Raw genomic sequence first — 17536 nt, forward strand, 5'->3', positions numbered from 1 at the left:
TATGTGTGCCAGATTTGAGGTGTGCCAGAAAGGAAGCACCCCAAGTACAGTCTGGAATGAGTTAAATCACTGGAGCATCACTCTAGTGACACAGAAGGCCTATCAAGCCTTCTGCCTTGAAACTGAGAAGAAGGAAACGTCAGTTTGGCCTGTGTTTTTGTGGCCTCCCTCTCCCCCGCCCCCAGCCAGCTCCTGCAGGGTTGGACCCAAAGATGAATGCAAACCTCAGGCCAAAAAGATCAGCCCCCCGCCCTTATCTAGCCTTCACGTTGTAAAATGCAGGAACCCTACCAAATTCTAGGTTCCCTACCATGGGACAAGAGCCCAGCATGGTATGTTTGGGTGGGCAGGGGGAGTCCCAAAGCCTCGCAACACTTCTCCCCCACCCCCGAAATAACCCTTCTTCGGTATGTGAAGAGGTGGGGGAAAACTGCCTCCTAATATTTTAAAAGAGCTATAATTTATAGAGCATTTTTCACTCGATATGTCTGAAATTTGGAAGAGTGAATTTTATAATGTGATGCCAGGGAGAATTACTGGAAGAACTACCTCTTGGCTTGGATTAAGCAGATCCGTCCTTTCGATAGGCTAATTGCTGCTCTCTTCTTGAACATTTGTAAGAAATAGCTTACCGTAAAGATATTTTAAGGATGTGACCCTCTGCACATTTTGACTTTGGAGTCTACTGATGAACTCTGTCGACCTTGTTTCTAAGTAAACACGGATCCTATCAGTCTCTGTTGCCCCTCTTACCTACAGATTGTTACTGTTGTTAATTACTATGATTAATGTTAACATGTATGGCCCACTCTTCACTAGCAGGTCCCAGGGCAGGTTACAAGCTGAATTAAAAACAGTTAAAACAGATGGCAATTGCAGGAGCAAGCTGGGCCCTGGAACACAAGGGCCCCTTCCCCTAATTTCAGCTATGCATTTTACAAGATGCAGAATAGTTAAAATGCACTTTTTCCTCTCTTGCATTAAAGTTCCCTAGATGGGAAGAGAACCAAAAGCTGACCGAGTTCCTGGGCAGATTCAGGCTTCAGGACAGATTAAAAAAAAGAACTTACTCATGCAGCACATATCTGATATAAAGGAGGTAGTGATGGCTACCAACTTGGATGGCTTTAAAAGAAGATGAGACAGATTCATGGAGGAAAAGGCTATTGATGGCTACTAGCCAGGATGGCTCTGTTCTGGCTCCGGGAGGAGAGAGGGCTCTGGTGCTCAAGTCCTGCTTGCAGGTTTCCTCAAGGAAAACCACCCGTGCAGGTAATAGCTTATAAATCACTGCAATAAGATTTGTTCCAATGACATTGTTTGTGATAAAAACCAATTGTTTGGGCATCAGTGGGGAGGCTTGGTCAGTTGCCGACAAAAAGGATGCATAACTGAAAAAGCAAACGATGTGAAACAGATAAATACCGGAAATCTCTATAATTTATTGGAGAAGCGAGTTTTGTACAGGGTGAGTCTTTTAAAAGAGGCCCTGTGGAACATGTGTACTCTGTTATCCACAGGGCCTCTTTTAAAGGACTCTCCCTGTGAAAATGACAAGGAAAAGTTTTATTCATTGAGAAGCAAGTTTTAAAATGTGGAAAGCTCCTGAGGGATCAAATTTTGTTGGAACAAATCTTATTGCTGTAATTTATAAGCTGCTGCCTGCATGGGTTGTTTTCTCTTTCCCCCCCAAACTGACACATGCAGTTCCTGAGTTTGATGGAGGTTTCCTAGAAGAGGCACCAGGTTGGCCACTCTGAGAAAAGAATGATGGACAAGGGAGGCCCTTGGCCTGATCCAGCAGGTTCTACAGTCGTCCAGGCGCAGTGGGAATAAATCAAGACACACGGGTGGAAAGGAGATTTACAAACATGTATTGTTTTTACAGTGCGGCCTGAGTTCCCAACAAAAGTGAGGCAGGGTTCGGGTGAAGTCAAGGGTCTGGATCTGTTCCGGGCAGCTTATGCCAGAGTGAGGCTGTGGGTCAGCGAGGAAGCAAATGGCCATTCTGCTCCCAAGCTGACGCACGGCCACTGCGGGTGGAGTGTGGGGTTTGGAAGCCCCACTCACAGCTGTAGATGCTTCAGGTGCAGCTGGAAGATTTCCTCGGCCCTCTGGAGGTACTCTGCTGTCTTCTTCTTCACGGCCTCCCTGCGAGCTGCGTCAGGGTCCCCTGAAAGAAGGGAGGAGCAGGTCTTGGCTGATGGCTACAACCCTCCTGGCAACCAAAGGGTGGGAGGGCAGTGGCTTAGCAGTTAGAGCAATCTGCCTTGCATGCAGAAGGCCCAAAGCCCAACAAAGACGAGTAACGACAGATGAAATTAAGTACGTGGTTAAACCTCTGGAACTCATGCCTTTAGCAGGCAGTGATGGCTAGGGCTGGGCGACATCTGGTTTTCATCATCGCGATATATCACTGGCTAAGCATAGCAATATACCAATATATCACGATGTCTGAAATAAGGTTGGAGCTATGTAGAGGCATTGGGTGTTTTTACCGCACTGTGATATTTGCATCGCGTGCCCACACGTGATTCACGATAAATTGGAAGGTCAAAAATTATGAAACCATTCTCTCTCTCTCCCCCCCCATTTTTGAGGTTTCTTCTTGCAATCAACCAGTATATAAATCTTTCGAAATAAATAAAGGAGATTAAAGTGAGGGGGGCAGGATCCCCTCAGAGACCTTGAAAAGGCAAAGTTTACAGCCACGTTTACTTGGAAGCAAGCCTCAGCGAGTTAAAACGGGCTAAATTCCTAGAAGCCACATGGACTTGTGGCTCTGACTCTCGGAGACCAATTCCCAGGCCCTCCACATGGGGAGGTGCCCAGGGGAGGGGAGCTGGAATATAGTTTGGGGACCAGGCATCGCCCGTTACCTTGCAGTCCCTGCAGCAAGAGGTCAACACCGCTGCGGTAGCCACAGAAAGCCGCCTTGTAATCCTTGGCAACTTCACTCTCCAAGGCCTGCCTGATGCGCTCTGTGGCCAATGGCAGGTAACTGCCTGGGTCCGATGCAGCAGCTCCTTCCTGGGCTACCTGGCCCGCTCCTGCGCTGGGGGCAGAAAGCGCTGGCCCATGTCCAGAGGCAGCGAGAGCGGCCAGCTCTTCCTCGTGGGAGAGGCTGGCTGCACCGGGGTCTGGACAGAACAAAGAAAAATGTTATTTATCTATTAACTTACAAAAATATTTGCACACCACTGCAGTTTTTTAAACAAAGAAAAAATTACAACAGCTTATGGCAATAAAAACAAAACCGTACAATGAAACTATTAAAAAGTTAAAAACAGACCTCAATGAACCATTGCAGAACGATGCACTTTTAATTGCCTACACAGATATGGCGGAATAGAAAAGTCTCCAGCAGGCATTTAAAAGTTAGCACAAAAGGTGCCTGCTGAATCTGTAGGGGCAGAGAGTTCCACAGGACCAGGCCAACAACACTGAAGGCTTCAGGTTCTTCTTGTTGTCAAATGAGCCTTGGAAGCTCTGGGAATGACCAGCGACATTCCTGCAGATGACCTCAGTGGTCAAAGTGAAATACCCTGGACCAAAGTTGTTTTGTAAATTAATAAAAGGGCCTTGAACCTAGCTCAGCTGTTTTAACAAGGCTGTCACATGTTCTTGGTCAGATGCTCCCATCAGCAGTCTAGTTGCTGCATTCTGCACCAGCTGGAGCATTTGAACTAGGCCCAAGGGCAGCCCCACACAAAGCACATTGCAGTAGTCCAGCTTCACAGACTACAGTGGTCAGGCTATCCCTGACCAGGAACGGCCATAGCTAGCAAACCAAGGGGGAGGATTTGGCCCCTAAGATGTAACCAGGAGTACCCTGCAAGCCATATGCTTGCTCCATCCAGAATACTTTCCACTGCCAAGCATTGTGGCAACAGTACAGAAAAACTAAAAGTAAAATCCCAACAATGCAATTCAGCTTGCTGTTCATCTTCCTGGAACCGGTCAGTGTTCAGAAGTGGGGAGGGACCCTGCAGCTTGGCTACCTGTATCCTACATGGTCCAACCCCCCCCCTCCCCGCCACTTGGCGTTTGAGCCCACCTACCTTCCTTTGAGAAGGGATCAAACAGGGCTAACTCCTGGAGCGACAAGGGGCCGCGGGAGGGCGACCCCAGACCCTTCTCGCCTTCCTCCTCCTCTTCGTCGCCACCAAAGGCAAAGAGAGCATCCAAGGCCTCGTCGTCACACTTTTCGGGCGAGGAGGGCCTCCCTGTGGAGGGGACACTGATCAGTTCAAGACATCGATAAGCCCCAACCCAGAAAACGCCTAGAGCAGGGGTCAGCAAACGTTTTCATCAGGGGGCCGGTCCCCTGTCCCTCAGACCTTGTGGGGGGCTGGATTATATATATATTTTTAAAAAGAACCAATTCCTATGCTGCACAAATACCCCAGAGATGCATTTTAAATAAAAGGACACATTCTACTCATGTAAAAACACACAGATTCCTGATTTAGAAGGTGATTGGGCCGGATCCAGGCCCCGGGCCTTAGTTTGCCTACCCATGGCCTAGATCAGGGGTCTGCAACCCGCGGCTCTGGAGCCGCATGTGGCTCTTTTACACCTTTGCCGTGGCTCCGGGGCAGATACTAGCGAGGGGAGGCGGCGCATTGTGCGCCCTGACACTCCCCACTGTGGCGGGCGCTGTACTGGCTGTGACGTCGCATGGGGTGGTGCGTGCATTAGTCATGCACCGTCCCAACGTCACCTTCCCGCCCGCTGTCAGATCGGAGGACAGCGGCGCGCATGCTTTAAATGTCACAATGGTTTTGCGGCTCCCAGGTTTTTTTCCTTCGGAAACGGGTCCAAGTGGCTCTTTTTGTCTTAAAGGTTGCAGACCCCTGGCCTAGAGTGACACGGCTTTGCAATGGCCCAATCAGCACTCGGACTCAAATGGGCTACAGAGGTGGTCCTGGCCAGACTGGCGGAAGGAAAGGCGCACTCTGGACATTGCCAGGGCCTTTAGGATCTTCCACAGGTGCACAGAGAAAGTGCGCCAGTCAGAGGTCAGATTGTTTCCCCTCCTATCCAGTTCCAAGAGGCACATGCCCCCCCCCCCGCGTCATTGTAACGACTCACCTTCATGAGTCCTTACAAGCTTCCGTTGGCAGGTGAACACCATAAAAGGTACAGCCTGCAGCAGCTCACATCCAATCTGGAAACTGCTGAGATAATTCCCATATCGGCTGCATTACAGCAGTCCAGGCAGGAGGTCACTGATGTCCTGATCGAGGACTGGCCACAAATCTGGCTCAGCTGGGTATCGTCAGGGAATGGACTCAAGAGGGCGAGATGGATCATTCCCCCCCCACCCCCTTTATGACGCTGCAGGAGAAGAGGGCTGTAGCATTGATTTATAGCAGGGGTTTGAGGAAAGTCACAGCTCAGATGAACAGAACAGTTGGGAAGGGCTAGAAGAAGGGGGTTGGGAATTGTGGCAGGGCAGCCAGGTGACACGTTGTCATCGGAGGGTATTTCTGATTTCCCTTCTCCCAGAACTCGTCAGGGTTCGTTTAGAGTGCAGGAACAAAGGAATCAAAGACGTTTGATCACAAGTGGACACCGTAAAGGGAGATGCTGTTGCTAGGGAGGAGGGAGGAGGAGCCCAGTTTGGAGCAGCACAATTGTTAAGGCTTGCTGCATTCTTTTGTCTCTCACTACAAGGGTACCATGGGATGTGGCTGGCCTAGGACTTGCCGATCAGAAGGTCGGCGGTTCGAATCCCTGCAACGGGGTGAGCTCCCGTTGCTCAGTCCCTGCTCCTCCCAACCTAGCAGTTTGAAAGCGCATCAAAGTGCAAGTAGATAAATAGGTACCGCTCCGCCGAGAAGGTAAACGGCATTTCCGTGCGCTGCTCTGGTTCGCCAGAAGTGGCTTAGTCATGCTGGCCACATGACCCGGAAGCTGTACACCAGCTCCCTTGGCTAATAAAGCAAGATGAGCGCCGCAACTCCAGAGTCGGTCACGACTGGGCCTAATGGTCAGGGGTCCCTTTACCTTTTTACAGTGGTACCTCGGATTAAGTACTTAATCCGTTCCGGAGGTCCGTTCTTAATCTGAAACTGTTCTTAACCTGAAGCACCACTTCAACTAATGGGGCCTCCTGCTGCTGCCACGCCGCCGGAGCACAATTTCTGTTCTCATCCTGAAGCAAATTTCTTAACCCGAGGTACTATTTCTGGATTAGCGGAGTCTGTAACCTGAAGTGTATGTAACCCGAGGTGCCACTGTATTATGATTGAATAAAATCATTAAAAAGGACTCTACCTTGTTCCTTCTGCTCTTGCTGCAACAGGAATAGCTTTTCCGAAGCCTTGACAGGTATAGGCGCTCCTGGTTGCAAAAGCCACCTGGGAGTCCAGGGACAATTTGGAATCTAGGTGTATCCCCCGGGTGACCAACCTGGCCCTTCAGGGGGAGTACAACCCCTCCCAGGAAATACTCCTAATTCCTGGACACCGGAACGGCCCAGCCATGACGTTTCTATCCTTACAGGTTTCAGCCTCGGTTTATTGGTCCCCATCACTGCCAGCAGACACCTGCCCAGCCTCTCCTCCTTCTGATGGTATGGAGAGATACAGGTGTTTGCCTGCCACCAGCATACCTGCTCCCAATCCCCAGGTGACAGCTCCCAAGGGTTTCATACAGGTGTTAAATAGTGTGGGAGGCAGGCCATGGAGCTGGGTCACCCTCTCCTACTTTCTGGCAGTGGCCCTGTAGGTAGGGACAGAACCTCTATGCAAGGGAGCACCCTCCATCTCCCACCTGCCCAGGTCACTCCAGAAGGACACCAGTGTGAGCCAGTGTGGTGTAGTGGTTAAGAGCGGTAGATTCGTAATCTGGGGAATCGGGTTCACGTCTCCGCTCCTCCATATGCAGCTGCTGGGTGACCTTGGGCTAGTCACACTTCTTTGAAGTCTCTCAGCCCCACTCACCTCACAGTGTGTTTGTTGTGGGGGAGGAAGGGAAAGGAGAATGTTAGCCGCTTTGAGACTCCTTTGGGTAGTGATAAAGCGGGATATCAAATCCAAACCAGTGGTGTCAAAAGCCACTGAGAGGTCAAGGAGGACCACCAGGGCCACACGTCCCCTGCCTTCCTTACGTTAAAAATCTTATTCAAATTTCCAGCCAGACCCACTTTTGCCACCGTTGAAATGTGGCTCCTGGAAGGTTGTGGCCCTCAGGCTGTTAATAGATTCAGCTGTTTTAAATCTACCAGCACACCATCATTGCAAGGCCTCCCACTGCTCCCTCTACGGGTGAGGAGAGGGAGAAGGAACAGGAAAAGAAGAAGAAATGTCTCCTAGTTGTCCTACCCATCTCTTCTCTCCAAAAATACCCTTATCATGGTCTCTGTTCAAGTAAGGAAAAAAATTAAATACCGCGCCTGCGCATGTGCAGAGTGCCTTTCTCTCCATGAGGAAAACAAAACGCAAACCAGATCCACAACTTGTCTCGTTTTATGCCCGAAGCTCTAGAAGGCTGTACCTTCCTCCTCCGTTCGGGGCTGCAGGGCACCACACTCCTCGCTCGCTGCCTCCGGAGCAACATCAGGGTTCTGCTGCTCCAAATCCAGGCGGCCCCCCTGTTTGGAGTCCAGGAGCACCTGCTCATCCACAGATCCCAGAGCATCCTCCGCTGGCTCCACTCCTTCCGAGGATGGCGGCACTGGGATCAGAGGGGGAGGCAGAGAGGGCAGGTCGCGGGTCTCCAGAGGTCTCCTCCCTTCCCCACCCTGCAATACAGAAGCAGCAGAGAGTGGGTCCAAATATCGGCCGGGCGGGGGAGACGAGGGTTCCTTTATTTGAGGATCGGGGCAAAACTTCAGGCAAGGACCCAGTGCCACTTTTGCAACCAAAGAGGGACCCAGAAAAACAACTCCAAAGATGGCTTTAGCATTTTTGGAGTGGTAGCGGAAGTGGGCAGGGAGACCACTTGGAAACTGCTGTGGGGGGGTTTCTTGGTGGGCCCATTAACTATGTGTTTCCTTATTCACACAGCACAGAGTTGCACTACGGAACTCCCTCCCACAGGAGGCAGGGATGGCCACCAACCTGAAGCACCTTTGGAGAAAAAGGTGGGATATAAATAAATAGATGCAATAAATAAATAAAACCTGCCCGGCCAAAAATACCCGAAAGAACTCCTTCAGCTGAGGGCTGTTGTTCAAGGCTGGAATGTCCACAGTGAAGCGTAGCATGACCTCAGCCGCTTTCCGCCGCTCCTCAATCACCTCAGGCTCAAATCGGCCTGCAAAGAAGAGGAACAGATTCAAATCCTGTGTGTGTGTGTGAGAGGATCAGAGAACACGAACACACACACACACACACCGCTCTGCTCTTGTGTACTAGCGACAACGACCCTGAAGCAATGCACAAGAGGCCTCCGTTTTTCTGGCCTAGCAAAAAATCACCAGAACCTAAAACTTTCAGCTGCAGACCCGCAAAAATGGAATCTGGTGGGGCTGAACAATGGGAGATTTGGGGCAGACAAAATGAGGCACACCTTCACATAGTTTAGCTGTGGAATTTGCTACCACAAGATATTGTGATTGCCCCCCCAAATTTAAATGGTTTTTAAAAGCAGATTACTGGGAATCACAAGTTCAGGTCCTAGACTGGGGCAACCCAGTCAGAAGGGTAAAGTACAAGTAATTTATTATTATCCTCATCATTATTATATTAGCCTCTGGAGCAGCAGGAAGAAAGCTTCCATGTTACAGCTGTTTAGCCACCTTCAAATATCTGAAGGGCTGGCACATGGAAGATGGAGCAAGCTTGTTTTCTGCTTTTCCAGAAGCAGATTAAAATGGATTAAAATGGCAAGAAAAAAGGAGACCCCGGCTAAATTAAACATTAGGAAGAACTTTCCAAGGGTAGGAACTGTTTTGACAGTGGAACGGACGCCCTCAGAAGGTGGTGAGTTCTCCTTCAATGGAGGTTTTTAAAGTGAGGTCGGACAGCTATTTGTCAGAGATTCTTTAGCTGGGATTCCTGCATTGCAGAGAGTTGGACAAGATTACACTGGGGGGGGGGGCTTCCAATTCCATATTTTGCTCGGCTCCTGCTCAGGGGCTTCCCAGAAGGGGCGTCTGGCTGACCCCCATGGGGATGGGATGTCAGATCAGATGTTCCCACCCTTTTGGCTCGACCCAGCAGCTGCCCATCTCCCACCCAGCCGGAGACCCTCACCAAAGACGTGAGCCTTGGGGAAGGGGGGGAAATCCTCCAGTCGACGGAAGAGGTTGCGATGTGTGTACGCCAGGTCCCCATGCAGCTTCTTGAAGTCACTGTACCGTTTCCAGACCACGATCTGTAGGAAGGAAGAGGCATGAGGACCATGCTTGGAGTGCCCTCTCTCCTGTGGACGATCTACAAAGCTGCCTCAGAGTCAGACCAATGGCCCACCTACTGCAGCTGAATACTGCCTACGTCAGTAGTTCCCAAACATTATGGGTCCCACAAATTCCTCCCTGGCGCTCGCTTCCATCTGAAAGCACTGCTCAGAATAGCACTTTGCATGACCCACTGAGGACAAAATCCCAAACAGCAACCGTTAATTCACATTTGTTCGAAATCCAGTTAAACACCACTTTGTTTAATTAACTCAACAGAACCGAGGAACCTGACCCAAGTCTGGGAGATATGTGCACCACCAGCACTCTGGCGTCCTAGAATCACCCTAGGTAATCCCATTGCCCCCGGGTACCACCTGCTTTGTGAAACTTTGTCTTGAGCTCCTTGGAGGCATGACAGGGCAGAAACAAAATGGATGACATTTCTGAAGTGGCTGGCAAGGCCCACCCTCCCACCCCACCTGGGTCACCCAGCAAGGACCTACCTCCTTGACATCTTCTGGGTTCACCTTTGAGACAAACTGGAAAGGGGACAAAAAGTGAGATTTTGAGCATGAGCAAGGGATTTGCAGCCAGCAAGGGGTACGTGTGTGTGTGTGTGTGTGTGTGTGTGTGTGTGTGTGTTTTGGAGGGGGCACGTTCTTTTCCTCCTGTACCAAGGAAGGTGGGGTATCCCTGGGGCATCTTCCTTGGGGTGGAGTGTGAACTACGATCTCTATGTGCTCCAGAAAACTGCCAGAAAATATTTTTAAAAGATAAACAAACCAGGCATATAGGAAAGAAAAAGCCTCGCTAAAGACCTGTTTCACACACCCATTGGGAGTTCTTTGAGAGGGACAAGCAGCATCTCGATTCATCTGTATTTGACATAGTGTATTTGGGACTTTTGAAAAGCTTCTGATAAGGTACCTCACCAGAGACTCCTGAGTAAGCTTAGCAGTCAAGAAATAAGAGGCTAGAATCCTGTTTGCAGGTTTCTCTCTGGGGCAACTGGTTGGCTACTGTGAGAACAGGATGCTGGCCAAATGGGCCTGCCATGGCCTGACCCAGAAAGCTCTTCTCAGGTTCTCCCAACAGACTCCCCCTACTCCCAACAGACTCCCCCTACTCCCTGTTTTAGGGGCCCCTAGTATCCAAAGATCTCTGCCATTCCTGAGACACAGCTGAACCCCCAAGGGCTGAGCAGAGAGCAGGGTGTGGGCACAAATGCCAGAGCTGAGGCCCACTCTGAGCCAGAAGGCGGTCCTTATTATTTCCAGGTTAAGGAGAGAGGATGGGAGCTGTTATCCTACCGGGATGTACTCAAGAGTTCAATGAAACTTACAGGGGTGCATGCAGGATTGCAGCCATGTAGCCTGCAATAGTGCTACCTTATACCAAGTCAGACCAACTCAGTACTGCCGACGCTGACTGGCAGCAGCAGCTGTTTGGGATTTCAGGCTAGCAGGCAGGGCTCTCTCCCAGACCTACCTGGAGGTGCCCCTGCAGCTCGAACTTGGGATGCTCTGCTTGCAAGGCGGCCGCTTTTTCACCGCGCTACGGCCCTTCCTGTGTGTCTACTCAGACGTAAGCCCCACTGAGCTCAGTTGGGTTTACTTCCAGGTAAAAGCAAGAGGGGAGAACCAGAAGCCCTCTGCAAGGAGAGCAAGCCCACCCTAAGCTGGAAGCCACCGCCCCTTTGCCCGAGCCTGCTCTGAGCTTGCACTCTGCACATGCACAGAGGCTCGACGTCCAGCGAACAGGTGCAGCGGATTCAAATCCCTCCAGGTGAGCATCTAGGCGGCTCCCCAGCTACGGGGTCCCCCCTCCCTGCAGCAGCCCCTTTCTCACCTTGGCAGTCACTTTGTACTCGGTGTAGCCCTTGGGGTGGCTGCGGTGCTCGGTCACCGTGTAGTGCCGCTGGTACTCCTCCTTCACCCGGCGGGACATCCTGCCGCCCCTCCGGGCGCTGCGGCCCCTTTAAATCCAGGATCGCCGGCCTGGGCGACTCCTGCCCTCCTTTCCCTCTGGCGCCCGGACTCCCCCCGTAGTGCGCATGCGCGGCCTATTGGCCGCTCCCATTGCCTAATACTCCAGGGACGAGGGAGCGTCTTCCAAGTGCAAGCCCGGACAGCACGCGTCAGGGCTCCTCTGCAAAGTGCCCGACGCGCATTGCGTACTGCTGCAAGACTAAGGGAGCAGAATAGGGTGGGGCTCACTGGCCCTGCAGAGTTTATGCTGGAGACGTTTTGCATAGTAAGCCTGGAGTGGGCAGTCAATCCGGCAAGAAGAAAGCTCCATCTGTCTTTCCAAGGGGACCACGTTTGCAGGAGGCTGAGGCGCCTGAGGTTTAAGGAGGACCAGCTTAAGTTGCTTCTTTAATGAGAAATAGAGGAGCAGGGATTTTTTTCCTGCAAAAATTTGAATATTAAAAATACTTTTTCTTCCTCTTAGACAAATAGTATCATCAATGAAATATGAGCTAGCAGAGGTGTGTGTGTGTGTCCCCTCTATTCTTTCCTTTGCATTTTTTGTCATTTTCCTGGATTTCCAGACCATCCTTCCCTCTCTTCTCACATTCATCTCCCTTGTTCCTGCCCTGTCATTTGCTCTCTTATTTTTATTTACTTGCTATTTAACAAAATGTCATATACCACTCATAGTAAACCTCTCTAAACAGTATACAATAAATATTAAAATTATCAATAATAGTAGTTTAATACACTTTAAAATAATCAAAAGCAACATGTCAGCATCTAGATATCTGGATTGGCCCCTAAAATAGGGAGTAAGGTGTGGGCAAAGGTGGGAGAATCTGAGATAGGCTTGCCTAAATTAAAACGTTTTCAGCCTGCACCCAAAAGGAGGACAGTGAAGACGCTTACTTGCCTGATGTCCGTAGGCAGGAAAATGTAAGCTGCCGCACTAAGTCTGAAAGTTTGCAATCATTTTTGCTGTTGCTGTTGTTAGAAAATGTTCCAGGGTGCAGCAGTGCTTTCAGGTTGAGGGGGAAAACTCACAACAATCTTTGGCAACCATAGGGTGAAAAGGCAGCTTACTGCTACTAGTACTAATCTACTCTTGCTCTGCCTGACATCTTTGTGAGGACTGCCCTTTGCCATTTGTGGAGGTAAAATTATGCATTTGTTTTTTAGTATTTGGGGGAAAATATTTAAGGTTCCTCACAGGGTTGTTGCACAGGTTAAATGAGTTTGGGGAGAACTGTGTGCATTTGCCACCTTGAGCTTCTTGGATAGTAAATTAATAATAATGAACGTCTGGAGGGCACCACACTGGTGACCCATGAGAAGACAACCTTGGCAGTTAGATTTCCTCCAGAACAAGCCCAAGGAGATCTCCTTACCCACACAAGGCAGAGGAATCCCCAGCCATCCATGCTGGGATGAAGACAACCAACCAGGCTGCTCCAGGGCCTAGGAACCCATCCAGTGTGCCAGTCCTGAGAGCCACAACAACAGCTTTATTGGCATGTTCTTAATATGACACGATCCCGTACAGAGAACTGGGGTGTTGGGGAGACCCCGAACATACACCTTCATTGTCCTTCCGCAGGTGGGGCCTGGCTCATGGCCTAGGACAGAAACAAGAGGGGCGCCCCACTCTTGCCCAACATAGCTGAGCAGCTTTCTCAATGAGGGCCGTGCCCAGGAAAGGCCCTTAAAACGCCCAGCGGGGGAAAACAGTTCCAAGTTATGAAGCCACGCAAAGCAGGTGAGCTGGAGGTGTTTGCGCCCGTTTCCCCCTTCCTCCTCTCAGTCCGCGGTGAATATCCGGCTGGATATATCGTCCAGCAGCCAATCGATACCCACAAGCAGGTTCTCCCCAGTGTAGGCGCTGCAGCCTTGAATGCACCAGTGGTGGCTGTGGATGCTGTCGAGGTCGAGAGCCTGGAAAGAGGCAGAAAGATTGGGGGGGGTGAGGGCCACGCATCTGGCGAGCTCAAAGGGAAAGCCTGCAAGTGGGCCTTGAAACCAGGCTCACCTGAAGAGGTGGTGGGTAGCACCCAGAAAGGCTACAGGCTGGGCAGGACAGCCTTTGTAAAGCAGGCTGCTTCCAGATGTTTGGGACTACAACTCCCATCAGCCCTGCGCTGGCTAGGGCTGATGTGCTTCCCGACTTCTCCAATTCCAAAAAATACAGACGTCCGTAATTTTAAGCATTCTTGACTCATCATGGCTTCTTTTACTCTCTTATTTTAAAAGGCACAATTTGTGTGGATGAAAATTGTGTTGTGTCCATGCTATGGTCGTCTAGACCAGGCATCCCCAACCTGCGGCCCCCCAGATGTTTTGGCCTACAACTCCCATGATCCCTAGCTAACAGGACCAGTGGTCAGGGATGATGGGAATTGTAGTCCAAAACATCTGGAGGGCCGAAGGTTGGGGGTGCCTGGTCTAGATAATGCTATGCCATATCCAATGTTTATGGTCTGCTGGCCAAATAAACTGAGCTGAAATTAACTTCCTCAAAGCCATGTGAAACACCCTGCTGTCCTTGGTTTGCCTGGTACCCAAAGCCGCCCCATCTGCTCACTAGCCAGGACTGCTAGTGATCCTCACCTCCTGGATGGCACTGGAGCTCAGGGCCCCAGGCAGGTCCTGCTTGTTGGCAAAGATGAGCAAGGTGGCCCCCGCCAGGCGCTGTTGAGACAGAAACAAAGACGTGACATAGGAAGGAGGGAAGCTTATCCCAAGTCGTCCGATTGGTCCACCAAGCTCAGTATGGTCCACACTGGCTGGCAGATGCTCTCCAGGGTTCTTCTTGGAGATGCCAGTGGGAAACGAACCCGGGGCCTTCTGTGTACAAGGCAAGTGCTCTGCCACTGACCTATGACCCTAAAAACAAACTAAGATTCTAGTCCTCATGGTACCGGGACCTTCTGCAAGCAGAGTGTGCATTGCCTACCATGAGCTATGGTCCTTGTGATTCTGAATAAAGGGCTGATTTAAAGAGGGCCACAGGAAGGGGCTTTACTCCAAGTCAGGCCAATGGGCCAGCTAGCCAGTATCGTCTACTACTCTATGCCAGCCATTTTCGACTACAACTCCCAGTGATCACTGGGGCTGATGGGAGGGCTTGGGGAAGATTGGCCCACCATGACAGGAAGTGGGCAGTGCTTTTTTCTGGGGGGGTACGCAGGGGTACGCATACTCCTAAACATTTTGTGAATCTAAGTTTGGCCTCATTGAGGGGCCATATTTCAATATGAGTAGGAAAATGAGAGTACCCCTAAACATTTTTTAAGGGGAAAAAAGCACTAGAAGTGGGTCTCCAGAGTTTTACTGTTATTATTTTATTAGTCACCTTTCATTAGGGCTGGGCGAAATACCGTCCAAAACCGGTTTGAAGTTCATATCGTCATATTGGGTTTCATAACTTTTGACCTGGCAATATATCACGAATCATGATATGTGTGTGTGTTCTGCAAAAAACACAATGTGGGAAAAACTGCAAAGCCAGCCAATGCTTCTCCATAGCTCCATCCTTATTTCAGATATTGTGATATATCAGTAGTATCCCAATGTTTAGCTGGTGATATATTGTGATGTTGAAAACCAGGTATCACCCAGGCCTACCCTTCACCTTAAGATTCCTGAGCAGGTCGCAACATTAAAACGCAACCTTAAATACAATTTAAAGCAGATTGCAAACGTAAGAAAAAGGTGTATCCTAAAAATATACACCTCAGGTGTCAAAGGCCAGAGTAAAGAAATGTGTCTTCGGCATTCTCCAAAGCTGTATAACGAAGGTGGCAGGTGCACCTCTGTGGGGAGGGAGTTCCACAGCTTAGGGGCCGCCACAAAGAAGGCCCTCCTCCAGGCTGCCACCCCCAACTGAGGCTCTGGGGGTTGAGGAGCTACCAATGGGACCCCCCTCTGCCAATATCAGCACCTGAGAGGGTCTGTGGGGAAGGAGGCAACCTTTCAGATATTTGGGGTCTAATAACAACTTGGGCACCTTGAATCAAACCCAGTAACAAACAGGCATTTTAAGCAGGGGTTTCCACCTGGAGACTGAAGCAGAGAGCTCTGGCATGCCAAGCAAGTGTCCTACCACCCAGCTACAAATCCCCCTGCCCGGTTAACCCTTGCAGTGCCAAGGCCAGGCAGAGTGCAAGGTCTACTCTGTCCTCTGCTGCAGAGCAAGTAGGCACTCCCAGCCCCCCTGGGCTCCTACCTCCTCCACCAGAAGGCTCTGGAGTTCCTTCTTGCAGTCATCTAGGCGCTGGCGGTCAGCGCTGTCCACCACCCAGATGAGGCCATCGGTGCTCTCAAAGTAGTTCCGCCAGTAGGAGCGCAGGGATTTCTGCCCCCCAACGTCCCAGATGTTCAGCTTGAACCTGCAAAGAGGAGACCCACAGGCAGGTGACAAAGGGGTGGAGGAAATGGGGGGGGGAGGGTTCTAGGCCAGCAATGAAGGAGGAAGGGAGGGAGGAATGCTGAGAGGAGCCCCTTCCTCCTGCCACAGCAGCCCCCTGGCAGCTATGGGGAATGGGGATGGGATGGAGCCCCTCACCCGCGGTGCTCCAAGGTCTTGATGTTGAAGCCCAGCGTGGGAGAGATGGTGTCGATCTCATCCCCATTGAACTTCTTCAGGATCGTAGTCTTTCCGGCATTGTCCAGGCCCCTGGCATAGGGAGGCGAGTTAAAGGGACACAATTGCAAGAGAGGAGGAGGCGGAGGAGGCCTGCTGTACTCCCTCCCTCAATTCCCTTCAGGTTTCTTCAGGGAACTTCAAAGCAAGGGCAAAGCCTGCTGCTCAGTGGCAGACAGAGTGTGCTTTGCATGCAAAACACCCCAGGTTCAGTCCTTGCTGGCACCTCCAGGTAGGACCTGGAACTCTAGAGAGCCGCTGCTGCCAGCCAGTGTAGGCAATACTGAGATAGATGTGCCAATGGTCTGACTGGGTATAACGCAGCTTCCCGTGTTCCTATGCAGTCTGCTAGGAAACTGCTGGCTCTCGCCATATACCCTGCGGGATGCGTGGACGCGCGGGTTCGGCTTGCACGGGTTGCTCTGAGAGGCAAAGGCACTCTGCACACGCACAGAGGCGCCCTTTGCCACTTAGGTTCAGAAGACCCTGAGGATGCAGCTTAGAAATGCTGCCCGGTCCCCAGCCCTGGCCCTGCTCCACGCCTCGGAGCAAAAGGAGGTGGAGGAGGAACGCGAAGCCCCGCGTGGACCCTCGCCCGGCCCCGCCACCCCTTCCCCTTCCCCTTCGCCCCTCTTCCCCGCGCGGAAGGATACAGCATCAGCAGCCGCAGCTCCCGCTCCTTCTGCTTCATCTTCTTCAGGATGCTGAGCAGCCCCATCTCCCTCTCGCGCCGGCGGAAGGAGCCGCCCCGCCCACGCAGGAATGCCGGGGGCTTTTGGGACCAAAGAGGTACAAACAGAAAAGAGGCTTTTGTGCAATTCGGGCTTCCGACCGCCGCTCTATCAAGACCTCCATATGCGGGGCATCCTAGAGGGGTCTTCTCCCAACCATCTCCTTTCTTTTTTAATCTTTTGGAATAAGGAATATTGCAATAAGGAAGCACAGCTGCTAGAGGTTTGAATGGTAAAGTCGGGAGGAACCCAAGGAGTCATCTAATCCAACCCCCAGCCCGCAATGCGCTTCGATACAGCGCTTTGAAATAATCCGAAGAAAATACTTTTGCTCAATGAACTTCTCCGCTTCTCCATTTGACTTTTGGGCGGGGATTATGAAAGAGATTTCTTTGAACTTATGAATGTCTGCTCAGAAAAGCCCAATAGAGTTCAGTGGGGCGTCCTCCCAGCTAAGTGCGTATATTAGCATCACTGCATTGCAGCCTTCGGACACTTTGCTGGTCTAGGAGTTACTTCTGAGCAGACCATGTGTTAAGATTGCGCGAAAAGTCCCTATTCGTTGATCTTCTCGTGCAAACGGGAACCCGAAGTCGAGATAGTGGAAGATTCTCCGACTGCGCTGCGCCACTTCCCTCTCCATTGCTTATTATTCGCCAGGACACGCCCCTTCCCTATCCTGCCCAATGGAAAGGAAGACCAGCTGCCTGGTCGATGGCGAAAAAACAGACTCGTAACTTGAAGACTGACACGGCCGGAAAACGGATTCAATATAATTTCTCTCTCTCTCTCTCTCTCCCCCCACCCACTTTGGAAAGCTGGCCATGGAAAGAAAAAAGTC

At 51.0% G+C, this 17536-nt stretch overlaps 2 protein-coding genes across 2 annotated transcripts; both read right to left on the reverse strand.

The window, feature by feature from the left end:
- Positions 1–1851: 1851 nt before the first annotated feature.
- Positions 1852–11408, reverse strand: SNX15 (sorting nexin 15). Its single transcript, XM_081840802.1, has 8 exons — positions 11201–11408; positions 9856–9891; positions 9207–9327; positions 8150–8265; positions 7504–7750; positions 4062–4226; positions 2880–3140; positions 1852–2173 (listed from the first exon to the last, which is right to left on the reverse strand). The coding sequence occupies exons 1-8, from the start codon at positions 11297–11299 to the stop codon at positions 2067–2069; spliced, it is 1152 nt and encodes a 383-aa protein (XP_081696928.1). The 5' UTR covers positions 11300–11408; the 3' UTR covers positions 1852–2066.
- A 1402-nt stretch (positions 11409–12810) lies between these two features.
- Positions 12811–16777, reverse strand: ARL2 (ARF like GTPase 2). Its single transcript, XM_081840803.1, has 5 exons — positions 16618–16777; positions 15887–15997; positions 15548–15710; positions 13930–14010; positions 12811–13257 (listed from the first exon to the last, which is right to left on the reverse strand). The coding sequence occupies exons 1-5, from the start codon at positions 16680–16682 to the stop codon at positions 13123–13125; spliced, it is 555 nt and encodes a 184-aa protein (XP_081696929.1). The 5' UTR covers positions 16683–16777; the 3' UTR covers positions 12811–13122.
- Between the last annotated feature and the right edge of the window lie 759 nt (positions 16778–17536).

Source organism: Podarcis erhardii (genome assembly GCF_964252035.2).
Source record: "Podarcis erhardii genome assembly, chromosome: 15".
In the NCBI taxonomy this organism is placed as follows: Eukaryota; Metazoa; Chordata; class Lepidosauria; order Squamata; family Lacertidae; genus Podarcis; species Podarcis erhardii.

Bases quoted from the DNA above. Each gene is read 5' to 3' on its own strand.
- SNX15 (XM_081840802.1), bottom strand. From the start codon at position 11,299: ATGTCCCGCCGGGTGAAGGAGGAGTACCAGCGGCACTACACGGTGACC. The intron at 9,892-11,200 runs GTGAGAAAGGGG...TCCCCTTTCCAG, and splicing joins AGTACAAAGTGACTGCCAAG to TTTGTCTCAAAGGTGAACCC. The intron at 9,328-9,855 runs GTAGGTCCTTGC...TCCTTCCTACAG, and splicing joins ACCCAGAAGATGTCAAGGAG to ATCGTGGTCTGGAAACGGTA.
- ARL2 (XM_081840803.1), bottom strand. From the start codon at position 16,682: ATGGGGCTGCTCAGCATCCTGAAGAAGATGAAGCAGAAGGAGCGGGAG. The intron at 15,998-16,617 runs GTATCCTTCCGC...TCCCTATGCCAG, and splicing joins GAGCTGCGGCTGCTGATGCT to GGGCCTGGACAATGCCGGAA. The intron at 14,011-15,547 runs GTAGGAGCCCAG...CTGTCTCAACAG, and splicing joins AGAGCCTTCTGGTGGAGGAG to CGCCTGGCGGGGGCCACCTT.